Source organism: Podarcis melisellensis (genome assembly GCF_964234715.1).
Source record: "Podarcis melisellensis genome assembly, chromosome: 3".
NCBI classification, from domain to species: Eukaryota; Metazoa; Chordata; class Lepidosauria; order Squamata; family Lacertidae; genus Podarcis; species Podarcis melisellensis.
Genome location: NC_138530.1, coordinates 83196873 through 83223752, shown reverse-complemented (window position 1 = coordinate 83223752; position 26880 = coordinate 83196873). Strand labels below are relative to the sequence as shown.

At 47.2% G+C, this 26880-nt stretch overlaps 1 protein-coding gene across 5 annotated transcripts in view; it reads right to left on the bottom strand.

The window, feature by feature from the left end:
• The window catches only part of COL12A1 (collagen type XII alpha 1 chain), a 123093-nt gene extending 103320 nt beyond the window's left edge, over positions 1–19773 (bottom strand). For 2 of the 5 annotated variants that reach the window (XM_081904782.1, XM_081904781.1), the window contains exons 1-3: positions 15374–15435; positions 9619–9723; positions 740–856 (exon numbers count right to left, since the gene is read on the bottom strand). In XM_081904782.1, coding sequence (XP_081760908.1) covers positions 740–856; positions 9619–9688 — 187 coding nt within the window. In that variant the 5' untranslated portion in view covers positions 9689–9723; positions 15374–15435. Of the gene's footprint in view, positions 1–739; positions 857–9618; positions 9724–14064; positions 14081–15373; positions 15436–19632 lie in introns of those variants that run through there. The other 3 variants (XM_081904779.1, XM_081904778.1, XM_081904780.1) reach the window with 3 other exon arrangements.
• Between the last annotated feature and the right edge of the window lie 7107 nt (positions 19774–26880).

The following is a 26880-nucleotide window of genomic DNA, read 5'->3' as shown; positions in this document are numbered from 1 at the left end:
GGGGACTGGCACTGCCACGGTGGGAACATGATCAGGAGGAGGCCTTGCCCAGCGCCTCACAGCTTCAATAGCTGCTGCTCCCCTTTTCTCATGCTTAGGAGGAGCCTGCCTTTGATGCTGCACTTGGCTAGGTGATTTCGCTAGTGAGGGCTTAGGCTTGTGCTAAGGGATGTGGGTGGCGCTATGGGTTAAACCACAGAGCCTAGGACTTGCCGATCAGAAGATCAGCAGTTCGAATCCCCGTGACGGGGTGAGCTCCCATTGCTCGGTCCCTGCTCCTAGGAGATCGAAAGCACGTCAAAGTGCAAGTAGATCAATAGGTACCGCTCCAGCGGGAAGGTAAAGGCGTTTCCGTGTGCTGCTCTGGTTCGCCAAAAGCGGCTTAGTCATGCTGGCCACATGACCCGGAAGCTGTACGCTGGCTCCCTCGGCCAATAAGGCAAGATGAGCGCTGCAACCCCATAGTCAGTCACAACTGGACCTAATGGTCAGGGGTCCCTTTACCTTTAAGGAATATTAAGATGCCTCCGCCCTCTAGAATTAGTGCACCTGCCAGGAAACCATTCTGAACATGATTACCAGGCATCGTTTAGGACAAATTACAGCTGTCCCTGGTATGTATTTTCATATTGTATTTGGACATACCCCCACCCAAAAAAAAATCAGCTAGGAAAAATGAATGAAATAGAGCAAGACTGCATTATTTGAGGTTTCAGCTTATTAGAACACCAAAACTTACCAGCTTCAGGTGTCACTGTTATCCTGTAACCTTCTATTGCATCAGATGGTCTTGTCCATGACATTTGAACAGTATGTTCATCTATAATTTTAAAATTCAAGTCTGACGGCGGATTAACTGCAAAAGATTTACACCAAGCAAGAGTGTGTTTAAATGTTGAACAAATGAACATTTTGTTAAATTTTAAAAAAATGTATGTTAAGCAAAGCTTGCTAAGATATGTCTTTGCATAAATTTGTTTCCAACACATATAAGGATATGCTGTTGGCAAAGGGAGGATACAAGCTGATGGACTATGACAAAACACATCAAAGAGAATACACATTACAGAGGACAGCACAGAACATTTGTTTCTTGAATTGCCAAGTCATTCAAGAATGGCCAGCAAAATCAAGCACAATAGAAAACACATTTGGATACATGTACAATGAGTTCACAGATAATAACCACATATGCAAACATTTCACATAACAATTAAAAGAATGTTTTTAACATGCTGGGTGCAATTCGTAGAAGCATGCCAAATCACAACCTGCTTACAACACCATGAGATCACTTGACATTAACACAATAATCCCTTTCAATAAGACATCAAAGAATTTATCGGTCTTTTAAAAAATGGTCTCTGCACATTTGAAACTTTTTTTATAAAATAAAAGCTTGGCAGAGAAAAAGAGAAATATGTATTTTGGAATGTGGTAAAGATTTGAGCGGTTCAGAGCTCAATTTATACCATACACACATATATATGCATATATTTGTTCTTGGAGTTTAACCCCTCAGTTCCAAAAAGCTGCCCGAGTGGCTTATCTTGAATCTGCTTATACATAAAATTGGGAATGAAGGGGTTAACAAATTAGAAATTATTACCTATCACATTTGAACTATTATGTATAACTTTTTTTAAAAAACCCACACATTTTCTGTTTACACCACCTTTGCTATACTATTCCTGAGGTGTAAACTTTTTGTTTATCTTTTATCATGTCCCCTTTGCAGCAGGTGTATCCATACTAAAGAATGGCATTTTAACACAAAATGCCAGTATGGCGTTTACACAACAATGGTTAATTATGGAAAGACAACATCAAGGTATATTTATAGACATTTATTTACAGAATGTATGGGGGGGGACAAGGAAAAGGTCATCAGTGATCCAAACGAATGACTGCAAATAAATTTGTGGGAGCTAATGAGACGATGAACGGAACAGTACAGAAAGGAATAGTTTACATACGCTATCTTGCAGCATCATGCATGTATGTATATGAAAAGTCAATTTTTTTATTTTGGTTTAGCTTCCCACAATGGACGGAAGCTTCCATGTACAAGGATCATTACGCAAAGACGTTTCATAGTAATATTTTATAATGATATTCTCGTGGTTAAACTGTTCATGCTGAGTCATGCAGGATTTTACTGATTCACTGTCAGTGCATGGTAGGCGTTCTATAAATAACTATTTAAACAAGTCTAACAAAGGCAGATGAAATTCAGCTGTGCTTTCCTTTAATACCTCAGATTGTTTGGCAAGCATTGTGAATGAGCCATATCTTGTGGTTTTCTTGGAAGATGTCCATTTTTACTTAATTTGGCCTTTTTAAATAAAAAAAAACCCAACTTACTGAAAAGTGGGCCTCTGAGCAATCAATGACAAAATGTTAACTACTTCCAGGGAGATAATTCACTCATCGCCTATGACACTGCAGTTCCATTGACCACAGAAGCACTTCATCGGTGTGCATTCCAAATGATTCACAGCTTTAAAAATGCATAACAAAATTTCATACAATTATATGTGGGGGAGCTTGAGGTCTTGAATAAATACTGAATGTTTTTTAACATATGGTCATTTCCAATGAAAATGGGATAATATGGCTTTGTGCTGTTGCTGTAGTAGATATAGTAGTAACTAGAATACATGTTATTCTTCCTATTGTCCATACACAGGCAGTGAGATTAGAATATTAATCTGCATGTACAATTGACTCTTCATTCTCTTTAAGCCAGTCACACTTCTGCAGTCAAAACTTAAAGCATACATTTATATACTATACCAAAGCCATGCAATAGGTGTTAATAGTAGGATGCACAACAATTTAAAGAATACCATTATAAAATATTGTTTCCATAGCAATGGCTCAGGACAAATTTAATGCAAAGGCAGAGACAACTGACCTGAGCATGCTCTTTTTTAAATAATCAGTACATGGGAAAAAAATAGCACCACCAACCTTGAAGGTAAATTGACCTGAAGCAGCAGAGGTCTTAGGCTGTAACTGCTGAGGGACAGCAGCAGCCCACCTTGATGATATCCAAATGACCGGATTCCAGATAAACTGAAAAAACTAACTGTGGGGAAAAGTCTTTAACATTTCAAAAGACTGTAATTTGCTTTGTGAAGACTCAGATGTGGCACTTGGCATATATATATATAGTGTGAACATCACTTTTAACTCTCATATGAGATCATCTGTTTGTTTGTAGCAAATTCAACGGCGCAATTATTATTTACTTCCATAGGAGTATGGATCATACATGAGTTTATTCCGAACTTGATCATACATGAGTTTATTCCAAAGAAATTCAAAGTTCAATAACCAAGCTCAATAGGGCTTACTTGCAAGTGAAGTGCGGTGGGATTGCAATCTATACTTCTGCTAGATTTGGACAAAGGGCACACTTTTTTTAAAAAAAAATTACTTCTTGTCAATGAATCTAGAACCTATTGGTTTCTCACAAAAAGGCAGGCTTGCAGCCTCTGGCTAGGATCCAAAGTACCATGCAACCATTTCTGTGCAACTAAAAGATCTTCTATTTCTCAAACTGCATTCCCCTATGCATCATAACAAGCCACTTTTGAAACAGAGTGGTGTTTTTAAAGCAGTTTCTGATGTGGCATAGGTAGTCTGCATCTGTTTCTCAGAAGCCCACTAGACATGCACAAGCCCTTCATCATGCATAAAGTGATATGTTGGATCCAAACCTGTCTTTTAACTTCACTACTATGGATGACTGAGGAAATCAGACTTCAAAATAGCGAAAGTAAGTAATATACTAATAAAATGTAGTCTTCTATGAGCCAATTTAATTACTTTTTTATTACGTTGTCCTTCCTGACTGTGTGATTGTTTCTAGTCAAATAGCTGTACCAGTGTATAAAATACACTGAAAAAAGGAGCCCACAATGCAATCCTGCACGTGTCTACTCTGAAACAAGTCCCACAGAAATCAAGGTAACTTGTTCCCAGGTTCAGTTCTCTCACAAATTATTCTATACCACTGAAAGTATTGTGGTAAAGCCAAGAACAGGGGTATGATTTATATTGTTTTCCACATATTTCTCTCACAAAAATAAACATAAGCAAAAGTACCGTATTTTTCGCTCCATAGGACGCACTTTCCCCCTTTTAAAAACTAAGGGGGAAAGTCTGTGCGTCCTATGGAGTGAATGCAGGGGGGAGGCAGGCAGGAAAAGCCCCCAAGAGCTGCACACAAGCTTTGCGCGGCTCTTGCAGGCTTTTCCCCAGGAGGGAGAAGGGGCTTACGCGGCCAGTCAGTCCCTTCTCCCTCCTTGTAGAAAGCCCTCAGGAGCCGTGCGCTCCTTAAAGGGTGTGTGGCTCCTGTGGGCTTTTGCAGGAGGTGGGAGAGGCTGTGCAAGGCTGAGAGAGGCTGTGCAAGGCTAAAGAGGAAGCCAAGGCAGCGAGCGGGATGGATCGCACTCGCCGCCTTGGCTTCTTTAGCCACGCTTCTTTAGTCTCACTGGAGAGGTTTAGCTCCCAGCTGGAGAGGTTGCGCGGCTATGGCAGAAGCCAAGACAGCCAGCGGGATGGATCCCGCTGGCTGTCTTGGCTTCTTTGCTCTTTGGGATTGGGGAAGAAACCCGGGCTTCCCCCAGGCTTCCCGAGCAGCCTGTCCACTGCTCTTTGGGGGTGGGTGGGGAATAATTCCCCCCTTGATTTCCCCCTCTAAAAACTAGGTGCGTCTTGTGGTCCGGTGCGTCCTATAGAGCAAAAAATACGGTAGTCATTATACTGATCAAGTTCACACAACTATTAGCATTGTAAACATATGCTGACTAGTTAAGATGAGGAACACAAGCCCTTCATGAGGTTGTCTATTCCTCATATTGGTTTGGGTATCAAATGCAATAAAAATTAATCAAAAGACAGCATTTTTACAGGTGACACTATCTGGCTACTCCCTGTGAATATCTAACGAGATAGGAAAGCAATATTTAAAAGAAGGCTAGACTCAAGCTACCAAGCCATGACAGAAATGTATAGTGCCCATGTCGTGTGTGTATGTGTGTGTTTTTATTTAATATTTAAGGAATAAGGAAGAGGTAATTTGCTATGTAGCTGCTAAGTAGTTGCATACTGGCTTACTTCTTAACATGCCCCCAGTAGCGCAATAGGCCCTTGCCTCTGGCTGTTAATCAGAAAGTTGGTGGTTCGAAACCACCCAGGGACACCTATAGGCAGTATTCCTGCACTGTAGGGGGTGGGACTAAATGACCATGGGGGGGGGGGTCCCAACCAACAATGCAATTCTATAATTCCCCCAGCAGGTGAGTTGCTCCTACTTACCAGGAGGAAGAGGGAAAGGCATCAAGAAAGGTAATGTACTACCTTGGTGGTTCAGCCAGCGCCATCTGCCCTTCCCCAACCTCACCACCATCTTGCTCCCCTCACCCCAGGTAGGCAGCAGCAACTCACCTGCTGGGAAGGCAGGTAAGTGCCTCCACCTTCTGGTTCTATACTCCACATGATCAGAGCTCTAAATCAAAGAGGAAACAACCTACACATGAAGAGCACAGCTTTAGACATGCTCCCCTAAAGCATAGACATCTGGGGAGGTGGTGGGGGGGGAAGGGCCAGCAGTCAGAGACCCACTCATGGAGGCTTAACTTAAATTTATCACCTCTCTGAAAGTCTGTTCAGTGCCAAGTCATTATTTCAGGTGAAAACTCACATGGTGGAATACTCCCCTCATGGAGGAAAAAAGAATATTCAAATATATACAGAAACCAAACCCTGGCAGAGGCGCCCCACTGATAATCATCAGATTTGAGGGGGATAACGGCACCTATTGTTGCCCCACTGTCCCAAATTGGGAAGAAGAGAGCTCAGAAAAAGCTGCTTCTTACGTCTTATGTTTCACCTCCCCGCTGTGTGTGGCTTTCGGAGGGAGAGAGTGGTGTTATTAGCTGATGTTCTAATGCTAGATGAGTATCCCCATCTGCAGGTCCTAGTGTGCACCAAAAATGCACAGAACTGCATAGAAGGATATTGTCATGCTCGCCTGAATAACCCAGACGTTGGTTCTGCATTGGGGGTAGAAAGAACTGTAATTCTAGAACGGGGGGGGAGGGTGCTGAAAACATTTCAAAATTAATTACTGCCTTGTAGAAACAAGTAAACCAGTCTGGATTTAGCTGGGAGGGTTTACACGTTTTTATCAAATTACAGTGCTTTGGGCTGCTAGGAGCTACATCTAAAACAGTAAGCTTCTTTCAGTTTTATACCCATTTAACAGACATGGTCCCTCCCCACCAAGAATTACAGTTTCTAGGGTTCCTTTGAGGGAAAGAACTGTTTTAAAAGCCGTCTGTAGCAGGGCAAAAAAACCAATGTCTGTGTTGTTTTATGAGATACCAATATTTTGGTTTTGTTGCAACCTATAATAAAAACAGGAGCCAGCTAGAAGCTGAAAAGCAGTAATCATTTCAGATCTGCATGAGAGGAAAAAAAAGGTCAAACCACCTATACTGGACTAGTCTCAATGACTTCTGTGGTCAGTGATTTGGGAATTGTGGCCTTAGGTTAGAACCAACCATAAGTACAAGTCAGACATTTGAGGTCATGTATGGATTGGAATGTTGGTTTGGATTTCGACACATTCAGTTAAACCACATCTTATCCTTCAACACAGGTTTCCAAAGGCTCCCAAGCAACTTGAACGAGATAGATAAATGTTACCCTCATACATACTTGATGCATATCCCATCAGAGCGGCACACGCTACTCCCAAGTTGCATGCATTCAGTTTGTACTCTTGCACGCCATGACAGCATCGTGGTGCTATGTCCACAAGTAGTCCTTTACTTTGTGTCTTCGGCTGTAGCTAGGATAATGTTATGGAGCTGAAGTCTCCAGCAGGACCTCCCGCAACAGATCAAATGTGGTACAGCACGACCACCACCCTCCTCCATGGAATATTAAGAAAGAATGGAGCATGCAGAAGGTCTGAAATCTGCCCCAGTGTATCAAAGGCTTATCTTGAAACACATCCACAATGAGAGGCCACATGTGCCCCTCACCAGGATTTGTAAACATATTGCCTAAATGCAGTTTACCCTAAGTCTCTTCTTAACCTAAAGTATTTTTTTCTTTAAAGACTATTTATGGGCACTGCCAGGATAAATATGCTGCACATAGATTGCTAGAGGCTGCATCCTGGAAATTTCATTTGTGTCATTTTTTGAGCATCATCAATGAACATGGCACTTCATAGCATAAGAACACAGAAGAAAAGGAAAGGTCCAGGCCCCAGGGTGTATGCAGGGGGTGGAATCTAATAGTAGGGAGAAAACAGAAGCAGCAGAGTTTTGGATAGTGGTGATGGCACCGAGATGTGACAAGGCAAGGCTAGAGAGAAGGCTGCAGTTGTCAACAACAGAGATGACCAAAGTTTAAACAGACTTGAAGCTTCCAAAACTGGATGCAGCAAATTACAATCTATACAGAATAAGATCCTGGAAAAGTCCCATCAGCACAAATCCACAGTGCTGGCAATATTAGCTACTACCTCCCTCTGGATGCAGCAGCAACAGTACATAGGTTTTTTCCGTCAGCTATGCAGATTAAGAACAGATATGCAAAAATTCTCATATATGTGTAAGAATCAAGAGGGTCCATACAAGTTACCAGACTACATTTTTACTCTTGTATTAAAATTTTTGAGCATTCAGTGCTACCCAGTACAATGCTAATTGTGTGGTTAACAAATCTCAATGAAGAGTTTTGAGTGGAAGAATGTGATGGATGAGTTCACGGATAAATTAAGGAGAGGTTTTCTTTGCTCTATTTCTATTTCCCCAGCCAGCAATGGTTTGCTGTGCACATGTTTGATCTGAATATCCCCTCCTTCACAGCAGCAAAGCATGGGGAGAGGGCTTTCCCACCTCTCCTTTCCTTTGGGCCAAAGGTGGGAAACCTGTTACACTCCAGCTGTTGTTGGATTACAACTCCCATCATCTTTGACCATTGGCCATGTACCTTGGGCTGTTGGGAGTTGGGAATCCAGCAAAATCTGAAGGGCTCTAAATTCCCTATCCCAGCTTTAGGTAGACTGTTCACCACTGGTGTTGCCACTGAAAAGGAATAATAATAATACTAATAATCTGAGAGGTTGAAAGGAGAGAAGGGAAAACATTCACCTATTTAAAGTATGTTATGTGTGGTGTTGTGTGTGATGGCAGCATGGGGATGAGGAACCTATGGCACTCCAGATGTTGCTGGACTTCCACCATATGGAGAGCCAGAGGTTAGTCCCACCCCTGGGACAGTGGATATGCCAGGGGTCATTCAGCACTCCCTGAGATGAGAAAGGGAAATCCCGGGTTAGAGATTTTCTTTCTCCTTTATGAGCACACTTTCTAAACCAGGACTAAGATCTCTGAGGTTCTGGCATGAAGATTCCAAGTTACTAATCTGACAACTGACAAGTGAGGACCACAACCAGCACTGTCCTTAGCCTCAAGGAGCCACTTGCCTCAGGTGGCAGTGTGAGAGAGACATCAGAATGACATGCACACACCCTACCTCATATGCCCAAGGCCCTCCTGGACCACCAGAATGAGTGTGACTATTTGCATGCTTTCTGAGTTCCTGGCGCCAGCAGCTGCCTGGCCAGGCACTTTGGCATGACCTCAAGAGACTTGGGATCGATTCTCTGCAGCACCTGCAGTAAACAGCCATTGCCGGCACTGGGGAACAATAGCCCAGAGTTTCCCAAACTTGGGTCTTCAGCTTTTTTCGGATTACAATTCTCATCATCCCTAACCACTGGTCCTGCTGGCTAGGGATGACAGGAGTTGGGTCACCAGCTGTTGCTGGACTACAAGTTTGGAAAAACCTGCAATAGCTTTATCCCAGGCAGCAAACCAGCTTTGAGGTGCCTTGCTGGAGGCCAGTCTCCTCTGTGTGAGAAAGAATGGCAGGAATGTCATGTTAATTCTAGGGATCCGGTTATTGCTCCCTACACAGGAGCAAGTGTGATGCCCCACATGTTTGACTCATTAGGAAAGACTTCCCACCCTCCTCACCCATTTAGCCCCACCACCATTCAGACAAAGATGCACAGGTAGCCAGATTCTGTTGGAGTACTTTATTTTATAAAGGGTTTGTTTTTTAAGAAGAGAAGGGGGGGGGACTGTGCATGTGTCTATTATGTATTCACAGTACAAAGCAAAGCAATTAAGCATCAGGAGGGCGTGTGCGAACGCTCCAGGGTTTCTCTGGCTTATTAAGGAGAAGGTTCAAGTTTGTACAGGTGTCCTGCTTCTCCCGGGAGGGAGGGAAAGAGGAAAGGAGGCCACGGGAGGGCAGAGGCCAGCTTCTGGTTGCAAGGAGACATCCAGTGTGGACAGCACACTGGGAAGACAACAGAGAAGAGGAAGGAGAGTGGAGCTACTCAGCTGGAGTTGCTCTCTGGAAGTAAACAAACCACAGAAAGGAAGGAAAGGGACGGAGGGAGGGAGGGAGAGAGAGGAAAGGGCGTATTGGTGAAGCACTCACACTTAGAGAGAAATTGTTTCCTTCTTTAATTCTGCACCATCACTTTTTTCCCAAGGAATAAAGGAAGGAATGACTTACCTTCAGCCTCTGTCACACAGAGGAGAAGAGCACACAGGGCAGCAACTGCTGCAGGAAGCCTCGTCTTCATTGTTGTCGGTTTGGATCACAACCACATGAATGAATCTATTGGAAGAAAAAGAAGGAAGAGAATCAGCATGCATTTCTTTCAGTAGTTTAAATGGATGAAGAGAAGAAATCACATAGCACCAGAAGGGAAGCTGCTGAGCACTGAGCAGCTACTATACGCCTCTGTTCCCTCTTAGCTCTTTTTTTTTACCCAGTGTTATACATAAGATGGGATGCGGGTGGCACTGTGGGTTAAACCACAGAGCCTAGGACTTGCCGATCAGAAGGTTGGCGGTTTGAATCCCCACGATGGGGTGAGCTCCCGTTGCTCAGTCCCAGCTCTTGCCAACCTAGCAGTTCGAATGCACCTCAAAGTGCAAGTAGGTAAATAGGTACTACTCCAGCGGGAAGGTAAACGGCGTTTCCGTGCGCTGCTCTGGTTTGCCAGAAGCGGCTTTGTCATGCTGGCCACATGACCCGGAAGCCGTACGCCGGCTCCCTCGGCCAAGAAAGCAAGATGAGTGCCGTAACCCCAGAGTTGGCCACGACTGGACCTAATGGTCAGGGGTCCCTTTACCTTTATACATAAGATATGGATCACATCTCTATTTGAAAGTGCTTTAATGATCAGCTGGGGTTTTCCCCTGCTTCATGCACACTGCCACCATACATACTATGTTCCCTTTAAATATCCATAATGTCTTGCCAGCTAGAGCCAAGCTAGAAGATATATTAGCTATGTATTGATGCCCACAAGTGCAGGGAATTTTCACTAGAACTGGGGGCAGGGGAAACAATCCAAGATGGCTATGTATGCCTTTGAATACCAGCTCTGGGAATCACTATTGAGGAGAGTGCTGTTGCCCTCGGGTCCTCCATCTTCCTATAGACATCTGGTTGGCCACTGTGAAAACAAGACGTTCGACTAGAAGAGCCTTTGGCATGCTGTAGCAGGGCTCTGGAGAGAGTAGGTAGCCCCTCTATCCCCAGGCTTCAGTTCCCATCTAGATTAGGATGCCATATCTTCAATTTGCATTGGCAGTGGGGTGGGGTGGGGAAAATTCCTGTCCTTCCAACTTGGCTGTTCATCCCATCTGATCCACTACTGGCAGTGCAAAACCATCATCCATGTCAATTTCACACAGTCTTTTGTAAAAATAAGTATTTGAAGTGACTAGAAAGAGGCAGAAGGGAGAAGATCTGCTGAAAGTTACATGAATTGGTTTCCAGCTGTGCAGTGGTGGATTGAGGGGAGCACAACCACTTTGGGGAGCATCAGGGGAACCTCAGTTGCACTGCAGTGGATGCTGCAGAGGACCCCAGAACGATTATTTAGAATGGAGCGTGAGAAGAGAAAGGACACTGAATTCTGGTGTCACACAGGGCGCCGCAGAAACTTGAGTCCCCAAAGTGTGCCACTGAGCTACATGATGAATGATTAATAGTTAAACTCTCCTGGACAGATCAGAGACCAGCAATGTATGGCTCAAGGGCCAGATTTCATGCAGGTGGGGAGAGCCAGGAAGGAGAGGAGGAGGGAAATATGGAGTGAAGCTGAAACAGACTGAGTGAGGAAAGAAAGTCTTCTTTAAGTAGTAAGTTCAGGCTTTTTGGCAAGAGCAACCTGTCCCTCTTTGGCAGCCTTATAGGTGGTAGGAAGATGGAGAGACAGAGAGAGAAGGAAGTATCAGAAAGAAAGAGAAAGAATGAGACAAAAAGGAGAGAAAGGTGGGCCCCACCCAGTTTTGGCTCTGGCCATGCCCACTTCTGGTTTTTCCCACCACAACCCCAAGCCTCCTGACAAATTATCTCCAGAGAAATGTAGAGGTTCTGTAGCCCTCAGTGCTGAGAAAGACAGGCATTCTTTAGGGAGCGGTATAGGAGGGCTGGAGCATATCCTTAGGAGGCAAGGGAGCCTGAAAGCAGGATTTGGTGCTTGTTTGTTTTTCCTTTTCCCTTCTCTTTCAAAAACTTTGCCCACTAGAATGGCTGGAGGGTAATTCATTCTTAGGGAGGCAGAAGTGTGTGGGCAAAAATGTCTAGCTTATAAAATGCAACGCCTGTTAAAAGAAAGTGACCAAAGAGGCTATTAAATGGAAGACACATCCTCCCAAGCATACACAACTTCTGCTTTTTTGAAGAAGTGCTTTGCAACTGGCACCAATATCCCAGAAAAACAGGCATGCAACTTCCTGGCATGGTCATCTATAGATTTTCTAAAAAACAGACACGAGCAAGAAGCATTTTTTGCCCTTCACACATGCACACCAACAATAGGAGAGATAACCGAAAGCACTTCAACTGGCATGCATGAAATCCGTGGTCTTGGAAGTGGTGGGGGATTCCATCTGTATCCTCCTTCCTACCCCTGACCCAGAGCAAATGTAGAGGCCAGCCGTGAGTTCCAGCAACTGCTAATTCAGAAGTTTCATCTCTCTCCCAGCCTTCCCCTTCACTGGCTCCAATTCAGCTGGGAATTTTATTTGGCTCCTTTTTCGTAACTGTTGAAGCACTTAAGGATGACTTTAGAAGTCTAGGGTAATTTGGAAACTGCAATAAAAACACTCTGCCTACAAATATGCAGCTCCTTGATCCTGTCCCCCTCGCCTGCCTGCAGTAAGGTCTGAAACAAATTATACACAAGGGGATGTAACATACCAGTGAAACCCAACGCCTAGGTCTAGCACCCCTCTGACGCAGCAGCTTGATCGGGGGGGGGGGGTGTTTGTTCACACAGATGCAGAGAAAGGAAGAGAACTCTAAAAACACAGGATGGAGGTGAGCAACAGAAGATGTATTTGGTCTAGAAATATGCAGTTGGCTGCAAATCTACAAACCACTTAACTCTACTTATTCCTTTGAACAGTTCTGAAAGAACTCATTAACTAGCCCTACTTATTGTTAACGGAGCATTCTGAGTGTATTCCAAGCAAGCAAGAGAAATGTGCGGAATTCAGCAAAGGGCGTGGAATTCAGAAGCTTTACAAATCTCAGATTTCACTTTTAACCAAAAGAAAAAAGTGGTTGGCGGGGTGTTGTTTTGGCTGAAAACACAGACGCAAAACTGTGGGTCCCGTGGTCTGATAAAATCTCCTGAGGAGAAGGGAGAGAAAGCCTTAAGAGGATGTCTAGTAGCCAAGGTACACTGCATTGCTCTTCCCTGCATCCAGCAAACATATTTTCAAAGTAAGAAAATCTATGCAAATATTACATTTGTGTAATTTATACCAGTTGCAGAACTCAGAATTTTGCACTGAGGCAGAACATACTGTATACTAAGAAGGGGGGTTTTGAGGGGGTATGGGGGAGTTAAGTGATGCTTTTCCTTGTCAATACTTGATTTATCAATCTATTGTAGGCTGGGTGGCACCCACAACACATTTACCACATTATAAATGTTTAAAAGCAGCAGTAAAATATATATTTTAGCATCAAGGAGATTTTTGTATTTCCTCTCTGGAAAAAAGCTACATGGGTGGTTTAAAAAAATCTACTTGCTTAAGACCTGGGAGATTGGAAGATCCAGCACAGACTCTAAATCCAAAGTGATCAATGCTGCAGTCCAGTGCACACTTACTTGGGAGTAAGTCCCATCCATAGGATCAGGTTGGCAGTGTGCCTAATTCTGCATTTAACTGTAGCCTTCCTACTGGGCCTTGAGCCAAAGTTCATTGTCCTGATAGGCAAATCTGTCAAGTTTAATGGTCTTGCAGAGTTTTCAGAGCATCCTTGTCTTCACTCTGAAGCAATACAAGGGAGCCAATAAGGGGGGTGGGATGTTGAGTGGTATAAACCCCTGAAACTTTCGCACACAAGTCTAGACTAAAAGGCTCTTACATAGCCCAAAATGAGAAGCGGAGACGTTTGTAACCCGTATAAACGAAGCATCCGAGATCTGGTGTATTTTTTTAAAAAAGAGGAAATACCCAACAGCAACTTTTAGCTTCAGCTTTTCGTTTACCCATTCGCGCGAGAAGGAAAGGCGCGAGTAATTAAGCAATAGACTTGAATCACTTATAGCGCTGCCAAGACCAAACCACAAAGCAAGACAGTTGGCGTAAATCATTAGGCGATTAACAGCTCAGGAGGAAGAAATAGTTTCTGGGCTATGGAAAGAGATGTTTTGTTTTGTTCTCTTAAACACACACAGCCAGAAGGTACGTTTAATCGCTCTGCGAAACTGACAAGACTCGACAATACCTTCCCAGTTCCTGCCCGAGACCTGACGCTCAACAGAAGCGCACAGGCAGCAGAAGCGGCTGCTCAACGGATGCTTTTAAATATATATAAATATACCCCCAGCCCAATATACACACACGCGGTGCTAATGCAATCCCTCGCTTCTGTAGCAGCCAGCCAACGTGAGCGATCTTGTTCGTTGCTCTTCTCGCTGCCTACCTGCATACATGCACGCGCACGCTCTCCTCTCCAGCGCTCCACTCGTGAGCGCGTCTGCTCCTCGGCCGGTGCGCACCCAGCAGGCATTTAAAGCAGCGAGCTCGAAGGAGGACGCGGCTTCTGTCCGGGGTGTGTTCTCTGAGCTTCCAGCGCCACCTGCCGGGCAGAAGCAGCAACGCAGCTACTCGCCCCCCAAAGAACCCGAGCGGAGCCAAAGCATTATAAGGAGATATATTCCCAGCGCCCCCAACCCGCCCCGGCCGCTCATTCCAGACTGGAGTTCCCACCACCAACACCCTTCGAAAACGTTTCTCTTTTTAGTTTGGCCAAAACGCCGATCCGATCGCTTAGCAACAGTTTCGCTGACTTTTCTGCTTTCCACTGCACAATTTATGAGCTGCCTTTCTTGAGTTGGCAGCAGCCAAGAAACGCCGCCGCTCTGAATTTATTTCAGTTTATATGCAGTCACCCGGACCTTGAGAAAAAAGAAGCAGCAGAAGCAGATCTCTTTCAGACGCGTCGATCCCCGGCCAGAGAATCATTTCGCACACAATGAAAGCAAAACGCAATCTTGCGCACACAAAAACTCGAGCCCAAACCTGCAAACGTGAGCGATTGCCCCCCACAACAAAACTACCAACTGGAAAGGAGAAACTTACATATAAGGAGCTGTTACCCAGCCAGAGAAGGCGCGGTATGAGGGCGAGAGAGAGGCAGAGAAAGAGCTTCCGACGCCCAGCCAGTGTGAAGCAGTTGGGATTTCCCTTGCCCACGTCGAGGGGGATTCCTTGCCCACCCCCAACTCCCACTCAGCTTGATAAAAATGGGGCGCAGGAACTAAAGATCCCCAGGCACAAACGATGCGCGCCTTTCTTTTTAAACGCCACTATTCTAAGCAGTCGCCAACGGAGAGAAAAAGGCAGCAAACCAGTAACTATTTGCGTTTCACAGCCCATAACTGCAGAAGCAAGAGCTGATGAGAAGCCGTCGGATGCCACGCTCGTCTTTCATTCCCTCCCTCCTGAATCATCTGCCCTTTAGGGGGAAAGCTGACCGGAGACCCTCGACGACCTCCTGCCATCAAATCCGAGGACATGCCCCCCCCCCTGCGCGCGCGCCCTATAAAATCCACGCTTCCACCGCAGGGAGCCCGCGCGCTCCGGCTCGCCCGTGCCGCCAGCCCCGGCGCGCCAGCAGCGCCTCTCGCCTGGGGCGCCTTCGCGCGCGGGCTGCTGCTCCTGCTGCTGCTGCAAGGGCTCGGCCGGCACGAGGCGAGAAAGGGCTCCCTCTCCGCCGCGCGCGCACAGACCTGGGCTGGCAGGGCTGGCGGGGAGGGCGGCGGCGACGGAGCCGGCTTCAGGAAGGAGGCAGCAGCGGCAGCAGCAGCGGAGGGAAAAGGTCCTGGGCACCTTGAGGCAGGAGCGGTGGCGGCGTCGAGAGGAGCGGCTGCTGCTGAGGCGGCGGCGGCTGCTGGGCTGCGAGGGGTCGCTCCGTCCGGCAAGCCTCGCCTTCTCCGAGTGGGAAGAGCCTCTCGCCAAGCGCGCTCCTTAAGAGAGGGCTGCTCCCAACTCCGCGCTCGCCTCTCGTAAGCGGTTACGAAACGGCGGCGGGAAAAGGTGGACGGCTGCCACGGGATGAGCTAGGCGCTCCTCTCCTCTCCCCTCTCCTCGCTCGTAGGGGAAGAGCGAGCAGCGCCCGCGCGCCTGCTTGGAAAGGGGCGCATACCTCGCCGCATTCCTGAGGCATGAGGAGTCCCGCGCGAGCGCAGCCGCAGCCCCCGCCGCGGAAGGGCTCGCGGGGAGGGGGCAAGGAGGGGCGGGGGCGGGGAGGGGGCAGCGGCCGCCCAGCCAAGAACACACGTAGCTGCTGCTCTCCGGGCTCCTCCGCGCCCCAGCCAAGCAGCAGCCGCCGCGCGGCGGTGGCTTCTGGCTGAGGCGGGGGCCGGATGGGAGCCCAGGACAGAGAAGCAGCCAGCCTCTGGCTGGGGACCTCCGGCGCTTAGCTCGCACCCGGGAGGCTGGCGGGGGGGGGGGGAGGGGATGTCCCTGAATCCACAAGAGGAAAGATGTGGACTTCACTGAGAGAAGTTTGAAGTGGAAATACTTGCGGGAAATTGAAGTGACCCTGAATTCCTTGGCAGCATTTATTATTCTTATTTTGCGCGAGGGGATTATTTCGTGTGGGGAGCTCACGCATTCGGGAGCCAAGGGGTGTGAGACACGCGCCTTTCTAGAAAGTCCAAAGTCTCCTTGGGCATTCACAAGTTCTGCAAACTCGCGGGTGCGAAATTGAGTGAAAAGCAGGCATCTGGACTTGGGGAGCGGGCCGTCCCTAGCGCACAGGATTGCATTCCCTGGTATCGGGGAGAGAGGGGGGGAAACCCTCACTCGAGTGTGAACTTTGCTGGGAACCCGGAGAATGCTGTTCTCGTGCGGCAAATTAAACGTTGAGGGGCGCCCTGAGGAGAGACCAAAACGCACGGGGTTTTCTCATCTCCGGTTTTGACACCGCCCTCTTTCACACGTTGCTCCCCCATTTCTAACCAGTGTATACTAATCCTTCTACTGCAAGGTCGCCCTTCCCTCACTCACCCACCCTTCAAGTCATCACCTATAAAAAATAAACAAACGCAACTCAGGAAGCCGCTGCCCAGTGCATTTCTTTGGCTGAAACTGGCGCGCTGCCGCTGAAGTACTTGGATTCCTGTCGACTCGCAAGTCCCACTGGGGAGCGAGCGGGGCTCCCACCCGACTTAAATCTTCATTTAGTTTAGTTTGAGGCGGAAGGAGAAGGAAGGAGTAGCAGGAATGCAACGTCCAAGTTTGACCAGCCATCATTTCCTCAGACCCTGGAATGTGGCGCCTCGCCTCCCGCGCCTTTCGCGCTTCTGCTCGCCGGCACGTGGGCCGGCCGGGCAGCCGGGATTTTGGGCGGGAAAGGCGGGACAGAGCCTGACGAGAGGAGCTGCGCGAAGCCCGACATTCGTGGAAGTTTTTTTGGGGGGGAAGCCTTCCGAGAGCGCTTCTAGTCATCAGCTCAGCAAAGCCCACTGGGCAACCCAGTCAGATGGGCGGGGTACAAATAATAAAAACACTACTACTACTACTTGACAGCCCTTCGTGTGATTTTTACAGCCCATTCGGGGAGGGGGGTCTTTCCTTCCACAGCAAAGCATTAGAAAAACCAAAAAAGTCTCGTCCTCCAAAAAAGGGTGCCTCACACCGAATCAGTCCGCCTGGTTCAGTATTGCGTCCACTAACTGGCAGCTGCTCTCTGTGGGTTCCGACAGGGGACATTTCCCAGGCCGACCTGGAAAGGCCGGAGGTTGAATCTGGGTCCTGCAGAACAGATGCTCTGCCGCTGAGCTCCGACCCTTCCGCATTGGGAAGCCTCCAGAGAGGCGCGCGAGAGAGCGCTGCCGAAACTGGGTCTTTGACCCGGGTGAAATAAAGCCTAGTTTGGCCCCGGCCCAAAGTATCCCTAGACATATACAATGTGCCACTGAAAGGAAAGGTTGAAGAGAGAAGAAAGGTTGCCACTGTGTCTCCCTGCTAGAACAATGCCGCTGTCTCCCTGCGAGGGGAAAGGAAGAGCCGAAGCGAGTCGAACTCCATGGCTTCCGCCCGCCTGTGCCCTAGGATTTATCCCCGTGGAGGCAACGGGGAAAGTGGACTCCTATTTCCACCAACAGGACGCCTAGGCAGGACCCAGAGGCCTGCGGTTAGGCTGCTCCACCGAAGAACCTTTAACGCTCTTCGCTTTCGGGGTAGAAAAGCCCTGATTAGGACCGCACGGCAAGAGGGAGCGCCCGCAATTGCCTCGTGAAAAAACCAAAGTGAACAGCTATGCTTTTGGAGAACGCTGCAGAACAGTCATGTACAAGCTCGTCTAGGGGCCTGTGCCTTCTCTGAAGGTCTAGCTCTCCTGGCTTTTCTCATGAGGGCTCAGCCTGACTGAGACCCGCTCCCTGCTCATAGAAAACGAGGGCGTTTTTAGAACACTAGACCACTTCTCCCGGGCCTCTAGCCTTCTGCGTGCAGGATCCATCCATTGACTTGATGGTGGACAAGCATTCCATCAGTTAGGCCTCCACCTGGTGCAGCCCAGACACGGGTCTACCGCCTCAGCCCTGGAAAGATGGGAAATGCACGCCTTTATCTTCCCCACACTCCATAGGCTACAAACAGAGAAGCGCAAGAGCCCAGCAAAGGGTGTCGCTCCTCACAGCGGCAGATCCATTCCGCACCATATAGTTAAAGCACATTCGATGCACGTGTAAGGCGCATGGCCTCGCCCCCAAAACAATCAAGGAAGCGCTTTCAATGTATGGCGCGCTTTTGCACTAAATCCCATAGGAGGCGGGGTGTTTATAATCCTCGCAACACTACCCCAAAAATTGAAATAATCCCCTTCCGTGAGACACAGGCGCAACTCATCTTGGCCAAGCTCGTGTCCAGAATCTACCCGGGAAGCGAAAGAATTCTGTATGTCTCTGGTGGCGCAGCGCACACCTCAGAATGAGTCCACCTGGATGCGCGGGCCCAGTCCTGAAGCGCAACGTGCATCCAGCTACAGAAAAGGGAAAGTGGGCGAGAAAGAGATCCTGGAAGAAAAAGGATAGGAGGACAGCCAGGCACTCCGAAGCAGTCCCTCAAAGGCTCTGACGCACAGCAGCATCTGCTGCCCTTTGCCTACCTATAGCCAGTCGCTTTTGAATTATGGTGCTGGAGGAGACTCCCCTGGACTGCAAGAAGATCCAACCTCTCCATTCTGAAGGAGATCAGCCCTGAGTGCTCACTGGAAGGACAGATCGTGAAGCTGAGGCTCCAATACTTTGGCCACCTCATGAGAAGAGAGGAAAAGACCCTGATGTTGGGAAAGGAGAAGGGGAAGACAGAGGACGAGATGGTTGGACAGGGTTCTTGAAGCTACCAGCATGAGTTTGACCAAACTGCGGGAGGCAGTGGAAGACAGGAGTGCCTGGCGTGCTCTGGTCCATGGGGTCATGAAGAGTCGGACACGACTAAAAGACTACAAAAGCCAGTCGCGCAGGATGGTGTAGAAACGCCTCCCTTGCACCTGGGAGAAACGAGGCCCGTTTCCCCCTACCCTGCCCGTGCTTTCTCTCGGTCCCAACGATGCATCAGGCGAGGCTCCTTCTCCCAAGCCAGTGCCCCCCCCCCACCTTACCTGGGTTTGGAAGGAAGACAGGAAGCGCGGGGCGAGCAGGAAAAAGTGGCCCCGAGGCTCCGCTGCGCGCCTGCCTCCGCCCCGGCGCAGGGGTGCCTGATTCTGATTCCCAGCCCCTCACCCAAGCGCTGGAGGCGCAGCATCAAAAAGACGCCTTTCTTCGCGCCCCCCGCGGCCTTCAGGAGCGAGCCGTCGGAAGCGCCTGCGAGTCGGGCGGGCCCGAGAGACGGGGGTGCAGCGGGCAGGGCGAGACCCGGGAGGGGGAAAGAGGGGAAGAAACGCAAAAGGAGGAGAGCCCGGGCCCAGCAAGCCTCGTCTCCTGGCGCAGACTCCCCGATCCTTCCGACTCCCGCCTGGACATTCAAAGCAACCACGTACGCGCTGCTCGCCGCCGTCGGTCCTTTGCTCCGCGCGGGTTAAGGCTCAAGATTATCTCCAGTGTTGCTGCTGCTGCTGCATCTGCCGCGCCCACCGAGGGAAAGATAAGCCGCCCTTCCGAGATCGAGAGGTCCCAGCTGCCCAGAACTGCCACATCCAGAGAGCTCCCAAAAGAAATGGGCTTCCTTTTTGCCAGGGACCGTTTAGAAGGGCTTCCCTTTAACCCTCCTCTGCGCGGAATTCTGCGTAGGAGGGGAAAAGCGGAGCAAGTTCCATTTGTTGTCCAATAGCCCTCCCTAGTGGCCACTGTTGTTATTACAATCAACAGGAAATCTTGCCATATCCATTCACCTTTCCATCTGGCAATAACGGGTTGCTAACAGCTAGGTTGGGACGCGGGTGTCGCTGTGGTAAACCACAGAGCCTAGGACTTGCCGATCAGAAGGTCGGCAGTTCGAATCCCCGCGACGGAGTGAGCTCCCGTTGCTCAGTCCCTGCTCCTGCCAACCTAGCAGTTCGAAAGCACGTCAAAGTGCAAGTAGATAAATAGGTACCACTCCAGCGGGAAGGTAAATGGCGTTTCCGTGCGCTGCTCTGGTTTGCCAGAAGTGGCTTAGTCATGCTGGCCACATGACCTGGAAGCTGTACACTGGCTCCCTTGGCCAATGAGCGCTGCAACCCCAGAGTCGGCCACGACTGGACCTAATGGTCAGGGGTCCCTTTACCTTTAACTAACAGCTAGGTTTGGGGTGCTGTTGCCTGGCGCAACAGCATTAAAGCCGCATTTCCTTCCGCCACCCCCCTCACTACATGGCAAGAAAAGTCTCCAAGTTAGCAGGGGTAGAATTGGATGACATTGGATGACAAGTTAGCGGGGGTAGAATTGGATGACCATAGACTCCTGTGAGGGCATGAACTATCATGCCAAATCTCATCAGGATGGTTGCAGTACAATGCAGTACACCTACATTGGCAGCTTTTTATAGGGTAAAAAAAACACAATATATAGGTTGTCACACTATATTCCTAACTATATTACTGAGGGCATCGACTTAGTAGAATGATGTTTTTGTTTGGAACAGATTGTTGCCCCTAAGGCAGTTGGTGTCTTGTGTGCCTCTTTCTGGCAACTCCTGCAGCCAAGCTGGTGCCAAATGTATAATTCTGCTTTCCTTTGGACCACATTGGCAAGGCCAAGGGGGTGGGGTGGGTCTCATTGTCTGCTTTGACTTCACCTCCAGAAGTGCACTCCATTGTCTCTTGAGACAGATGGATGCCAACAAGCTACTGATTCAAGAGCCTGTGCTCCAGGGGACCCCCCCCCCCAAATTTGCCTACCTCATTATTCCCAACAGCCTAGATATCTATTTGCAAGGCAACCTTAGTTATTTCGTTGACCTGGAATCTATCAGATCATATATCCATCATGGGGACTTAGACTGTCCCAACGTCGGAACCTTCTGGGCTTGCTCCAACAATTTTGAGCTTACCCAAAGACCTTGTACTAATTAGGGGTCAGCAAACATTTTCAGCAGGGAGCCGGTCCAATGTCCCTCACATCTTGGGGGGGGGGCGGATTATATATATATATATATATATATATATATATATATATATATATGGGGGAATGAACGAATTCCTATGCCCCCCAAATAACCCAGAGATGCATTTTAAATAAAAGAGCACATTCTACTCATGTAAAAACACGCTGATTCCTGGACCATCCGTGGGCCGGATTTAGAAGGTGATTGGACTGGATCTGGCCCCTGGGTCTTAGTTTGTCTACCCATGAATTAGCCCATGGACCCACCAAGCCCCCCTGTTTGGCTGTCAACTGATTGGTGGTGCCTGCAAAGCCCTGTGGGAAATGACTTCACAAGACTTGACCATCACCTGATTGTCAATTGTTGCAAAGCCCTTTGCAAAGCACTCTGCAGACTACCTGGCTGCTCTGTAGTCATTCCTATACTTGCCATTGCTATGATTTACCAACACCATGCTATATGGGTGGTTCGCACAACTATTCTCCCCACCCACCCAAGTTAACCCAAGAAAATTACTTCAGTGCATTTCTGTGTGCTGAACCAGTCTTCAGAATGCTTAAAATACCTTGTCCAGATCACTGTGCAATGTGTCACAATCTGAAGATACATTGATAACCATGGGTGGACACACGTAGATCTGCATTGCACAACCACGCACAGGCCTTTAGCCTGAAATAAACCAGCATGTTAATCCCAAAGCATCGATGGTTGCTTTGGACATTGTTAGTTGGGAGAAGGAAGCAGCACTCTTAAGTGAGGAAAGAGCTCCAGAAAGATAGAAAAGACTGTGATAGTCTGACTACATTTCAGAAGTCTTAAAGCACAGGGATCTAGGTACCTTCTCAAACATGTGTTTCTGATATGCAGCATTTGAATGGATTTTCCCTGGCTATTAAAAGAACAAATGAATGAACCATATTGTCACGCTTGCCTAAGATCTACACCACACTGTTTCACAAGAGGCATGTTCAGGGTGAAAGTTAATATGATTTATAAATGACTCACAAGCACTTCAAACTTCCAATTTTTTCACTTTCATGATAAGGAAAAATCACAACTTTTTAGCTGCTTATGTTTCTCTGTAAAACACTGCATACATTGGCAGTGCTAAGTAAACATTGATATGTACCTAATACAAAAAAAATATTTCAGAGGACTTTGTTTAGACTTTCAATTGGGTCTGTCCCAAATAGGTAGCATCAGCTAAACCCATCAGTCTGCAAAGCCCTCACCTGAGTATAGCTGCCTTGTTGCATGAGTAAAAGTGAGGGATAGAAACTTCTGAATGTGCTGTGTATTTTACCAGGCTGTTACTGTGTTTGCTGTTAATCCCAAACTCGGCCTTTCTATGTATGTTCTAGGAGCCCATCATTATCCTGGGTTCCATTCTTTTCATTTCCCACATCCTTTAGCCACTTGACCAGGTAAACCCACCTGTGGCTATTTTAGCACAATCAAATGTGCAACGAAGGCTATTTGTAGCAAAACGTTGGTTTTTTGCATTTAATATGCTGAAATTCTAGTCTAATGAAACATATTTGACGTTACTGAAAACTATTTTGTTCTGTTTACTGTGTGCCTACGTGCTGAGTACACAATGTGCTATTCAGAAGGCATTCCTGAAATGCGCAAACATTTACCAGCATATTCTGGTCTGCCTGAATCTTGGATAATGATGTTAGTTTGGAATCTTAATCCACCTATGCAGAAGTCATTTGCTTAAACTCTATGCGTCTTACTTCCAAATAAATGCATTTATAAAGTATTGTAAGATTCTCTAGGAAGGAACATGTGGCTCCAACGTTTTTCTTCTTATTCAGTAAACAAGACAGGCGGAGAACTTTTATCTAGATGTAACATCTAACATATCCACATGCTTAATTTTCTATTTTGATAAACTTAAAAGAATGTTTTTCTTCACGGAGGAAAAAGCCTCTGGAACTGAATCCAGTGAAAGATAGTTATTCTCACAGCATCTTTTCCAATGTTTCTTAAAAACTTTTTTTCAGGGTGACATGTGCAAGTTGGCCGTGTATCTTGGAACCACGGGTATTTTCTCATCTGTCAGGCCTGAGCAATGTGTGATCTCCCCTATGGAGCGGAATGTAGCCAGGGGCAGTGTCCAGCAGCTGATCAGGAGCTCGATAAGCCTTCTGTTTGTGATTCCTGCCTGGAATGACAAAAACAGGGGTGGGAGGAGGATTGTTCCTGGCAGGCCACCGTCCATGATGAGTGGAGTGTTTGGCTTGGCAGGCCAACATATAGGCATGCTGATTAGGAATATTCACACCGACACAAATTCTGTGCCTTCTCATAGTGGAATACCAGGGGAGGCTGGTCTCCTAGAGAGCAAACAGAGCACTGCTGCACCTCAGTTTCCCCACAGCCAGCTCCCACTGGCCTGCCTTCTTGCAAGATGCCCAGAGAGTGGCAGTGACTGTCAGCTCCTTCCTCCTCCTCATTGTCTTTATAGAACTCAACAATGAGGAAGATGGGGACAAAAGTAAAATTAGCTGAATCTACCTGCCATTGTCTTTGGCTTTAAACTTACTACTGCTTTCCTTGTCTTCCACCCTACCAGTCCCAGTCTGGTGGGAAGTGTCCTCCTGATCGTGGTTTTTCCTCCCCCCTGATCCAAGTTTACTATGATTTTGTAGGTGATGTCCTGGAAAGGTGTAGCATGTTATGTGATCATAAACTTTTTATCACTCTACGTATCCCAGACAAGGAGAGAAGCCCACCTTTTCCATGGCTGCCATGTTCAGGTCTTTTTAATTGACAATATATCCATTCCTTCCAAAAATAAAAAAGGAATGAAACAAACTATGCTTTTTGGTGCTTTTCTTAGCAGCTTAAAAAAGCAAGCAGGACAACTGCATCATGGGCCATTTAGATATTTACGGTACATTTTATTCCTATAAGGCAGGGGTAGCCAACTCCCGAGAGACTGTGATCTACTTGCAGAGTTAAAAACTGACAGTGATTTACCCCCTTTTTGTGGGTTCAGGTCAAAGTTGTTGAGCTTCTTTTTATGGGCTGCAGGGCTAAAATGTTTAGCTTTTTTTAGGGGAGCCAAAGTTATTGGGCTTCTTTGGAGGCAGCCAGTGATCTACCACAGACGTCCAGTGATCTACCGGTAAATCACGATCTACCTGTTGGATGTGCCTGTTATAAGGTGTCAGCACTCTTTACCCTATTTGCATAAAATAACCAATGTGAATTGATGATGATGATGTATTACTTATGTCCCACCCATCTGATTGAGTTGCCCTAACCACTCTGGGTGACTTCCAATGGAATACATAAACATAATGAAACATCAGACATTAAAAACTTCCAGATAGAGGGCTGCCTTCTGGTCTCCTGAATGTCACATAGCTGTTTGTCTCTTTGACATCTGATGGGAGAGTGTTCCACAGGGAGGGTGCCACTGCCGAAAAGGCCCTCTGCCTGGTTCCCTGTAGCTTTGTTTCTCACAGTGAGGGAACTGCCAGAAGGCCCTCAGCGCTGGATCTCAGTGCCCGGGCTGAACGATGGGGGTGGAGACGCTCCTTCAGATATACTTGCTGAATAATGAAGTTCAAACTTCCAGCATTAGCCTAATCTTTTAAACAGGATGCTGGAACACTAACAGACTAACAGTCATGGGGGTGGTAGATGTTCTCTCTTCTTTTTCTTTTAAAGTGGAAAATTATTTCCCTTAGTGACAATTTATTATACCATTCTGGCTTTTTAATCTGATCTTTCCTTTACATAATGCTCTGAAAGGAATACGCCAACGTACTAATAAATCAAAAGCCTGGGAAACAAAACATGGCAAAACGGTTCCACTAATAGAAAAGACAATGTTCATGAATACTTACTTGTCTGTAGGTGAACATTTGTTTTCATGTAATTAAATAACTTGCATTGGCTCTGACTTACCTTTCTGAATCTTCTAAAATGAACACAATGGTTTAAGAAAACAGGCTTAAATTTTAAAGTTGGATGTATGTGTCAATGAAACACGCATTTAACACTTAATTGACTTCGCAGCATGCCCAGAATGAAAAATGTATGAAAATCTATATAAAGCTCTTTTACAAAATCAGTTTGCCTAGAAGGTTTGCCAGTTACCGTACTTCAGACTTTGGCTTCAATCCTTTACTCACTTACCTAGAACCAAGTCCGATTCAACTCAGTGGTGCTTCCTTACTTATTCAGTGCAATTACCTTAGGAATTTGTTCTCCATCATTTAGCTACCTATAGTTGGAAAGTCATTTTGGATAAACACACTGGACCTGAGCTGCATTTAGGGCCGTGCAAGTGGTTTCCCCAAACACGGCACTGAGTGAAGGGGGCACAAAATTGAGAAGATCCATCATTGGGCAGGGTACAAATAAGCAATCTATTATTATTATTATTATTATTATTATTATTATTATTATTATTATTTCAGCCCTCTGGAGCTGCTATGGGTGCATGTGCAGAGACGGTTTTAGGGTAGTGCATCCGGTTTGGCCGCATTGGGTGCTGTGCTGCAGAGGGTGCCACAAAAATGCTGTAGAACAAAACAAGAGAGGCAGGGGGCATATAATTTTAGCATTGTGCTGGGCACTGTTAAAATGTGAGAGCACCATGGGCGGAGTTCCATTGCCCAAGCAGAAGTTATTTCCCTCACACAATTTCACTGAATGCAACCCATGCTATTTTTCCACTGAAGCTGAACAGAACACCATGGATGCAGCTCCTGGTTTGCTCTCCTTCTCCCCCACCCCACCCCCCGCCACCTCCCAGTTAAGTAAGACCAGCAACTTGCTCTGCATTAAATTACGTTTGAGTTTGGAACCTCCTGGAGAATGGGTTCGTCAACAAGGCATGCTGCCTAGAGAACCTCCTTTATTGTAGTGCCAACATTCACGAACATGCTCTAGCTAACGTGTCCTTGGTTTTCCAAAATGGTTCCTGTCAACAGTGCAGTGCTGCTACCCCTGCCTTCACCACCATGAAATGTAATCTGTGGTGTGTCTGGATGGGTTGTGGTCTCTAGCCAAGAAAGAGATGGTGGAGGGATCCAGGCTGGGGGGGAATCTTGAACAGAGGTCTGGGGGACAAATCATATCACCCCAAAGTAGCTAAGCAGGTCAACGCAAAAGGGAAGAGGCCAAAGGGGCTCACCTCCCCTTTCCTGTAATTTGAGAACTGCAGCAGCAGCTGCTGCTTTTTTGGGGGGGGGGTTGGGGACAAGATATAGTGGTACCTTGGGTTACAAACACCTCAGGTTACAAACACTTTGGGTTACAGACTCCGCTAACCAGGAAGTAGTACCTTGGGTTAAGAACTTTACCTCAGGATGAGAACAGAAATCATGCGGTGGCAGCACGGGAGGCCCCATTAGCTAAAGTGGTGCTTCAGGTTAAGAACAGTTTCAGGTTAAGAACGGACCTCCGGAACGAATTAAGTTTGTAACCAGAAGTACCACTGTATATCGTTTAAGTACCTTTGCATTTTATGTCAAGAACTCAGGCCAAGCCACCTGGTTCCTCCACCCTGCTGACAGGCCAGTTACACCAGCATAAAGCCCCTATATCCCTGACATCAACACTGGGGAGTATCTCAAGATACTCTGGCTGCTGGTGGCTTCAAAATCCAAAAGCTCCCCAACCAGCACATTTGGAGCACAGGATGGCATTCTAAGGATGGCTTTGTGAAAGCCTGCTGCCC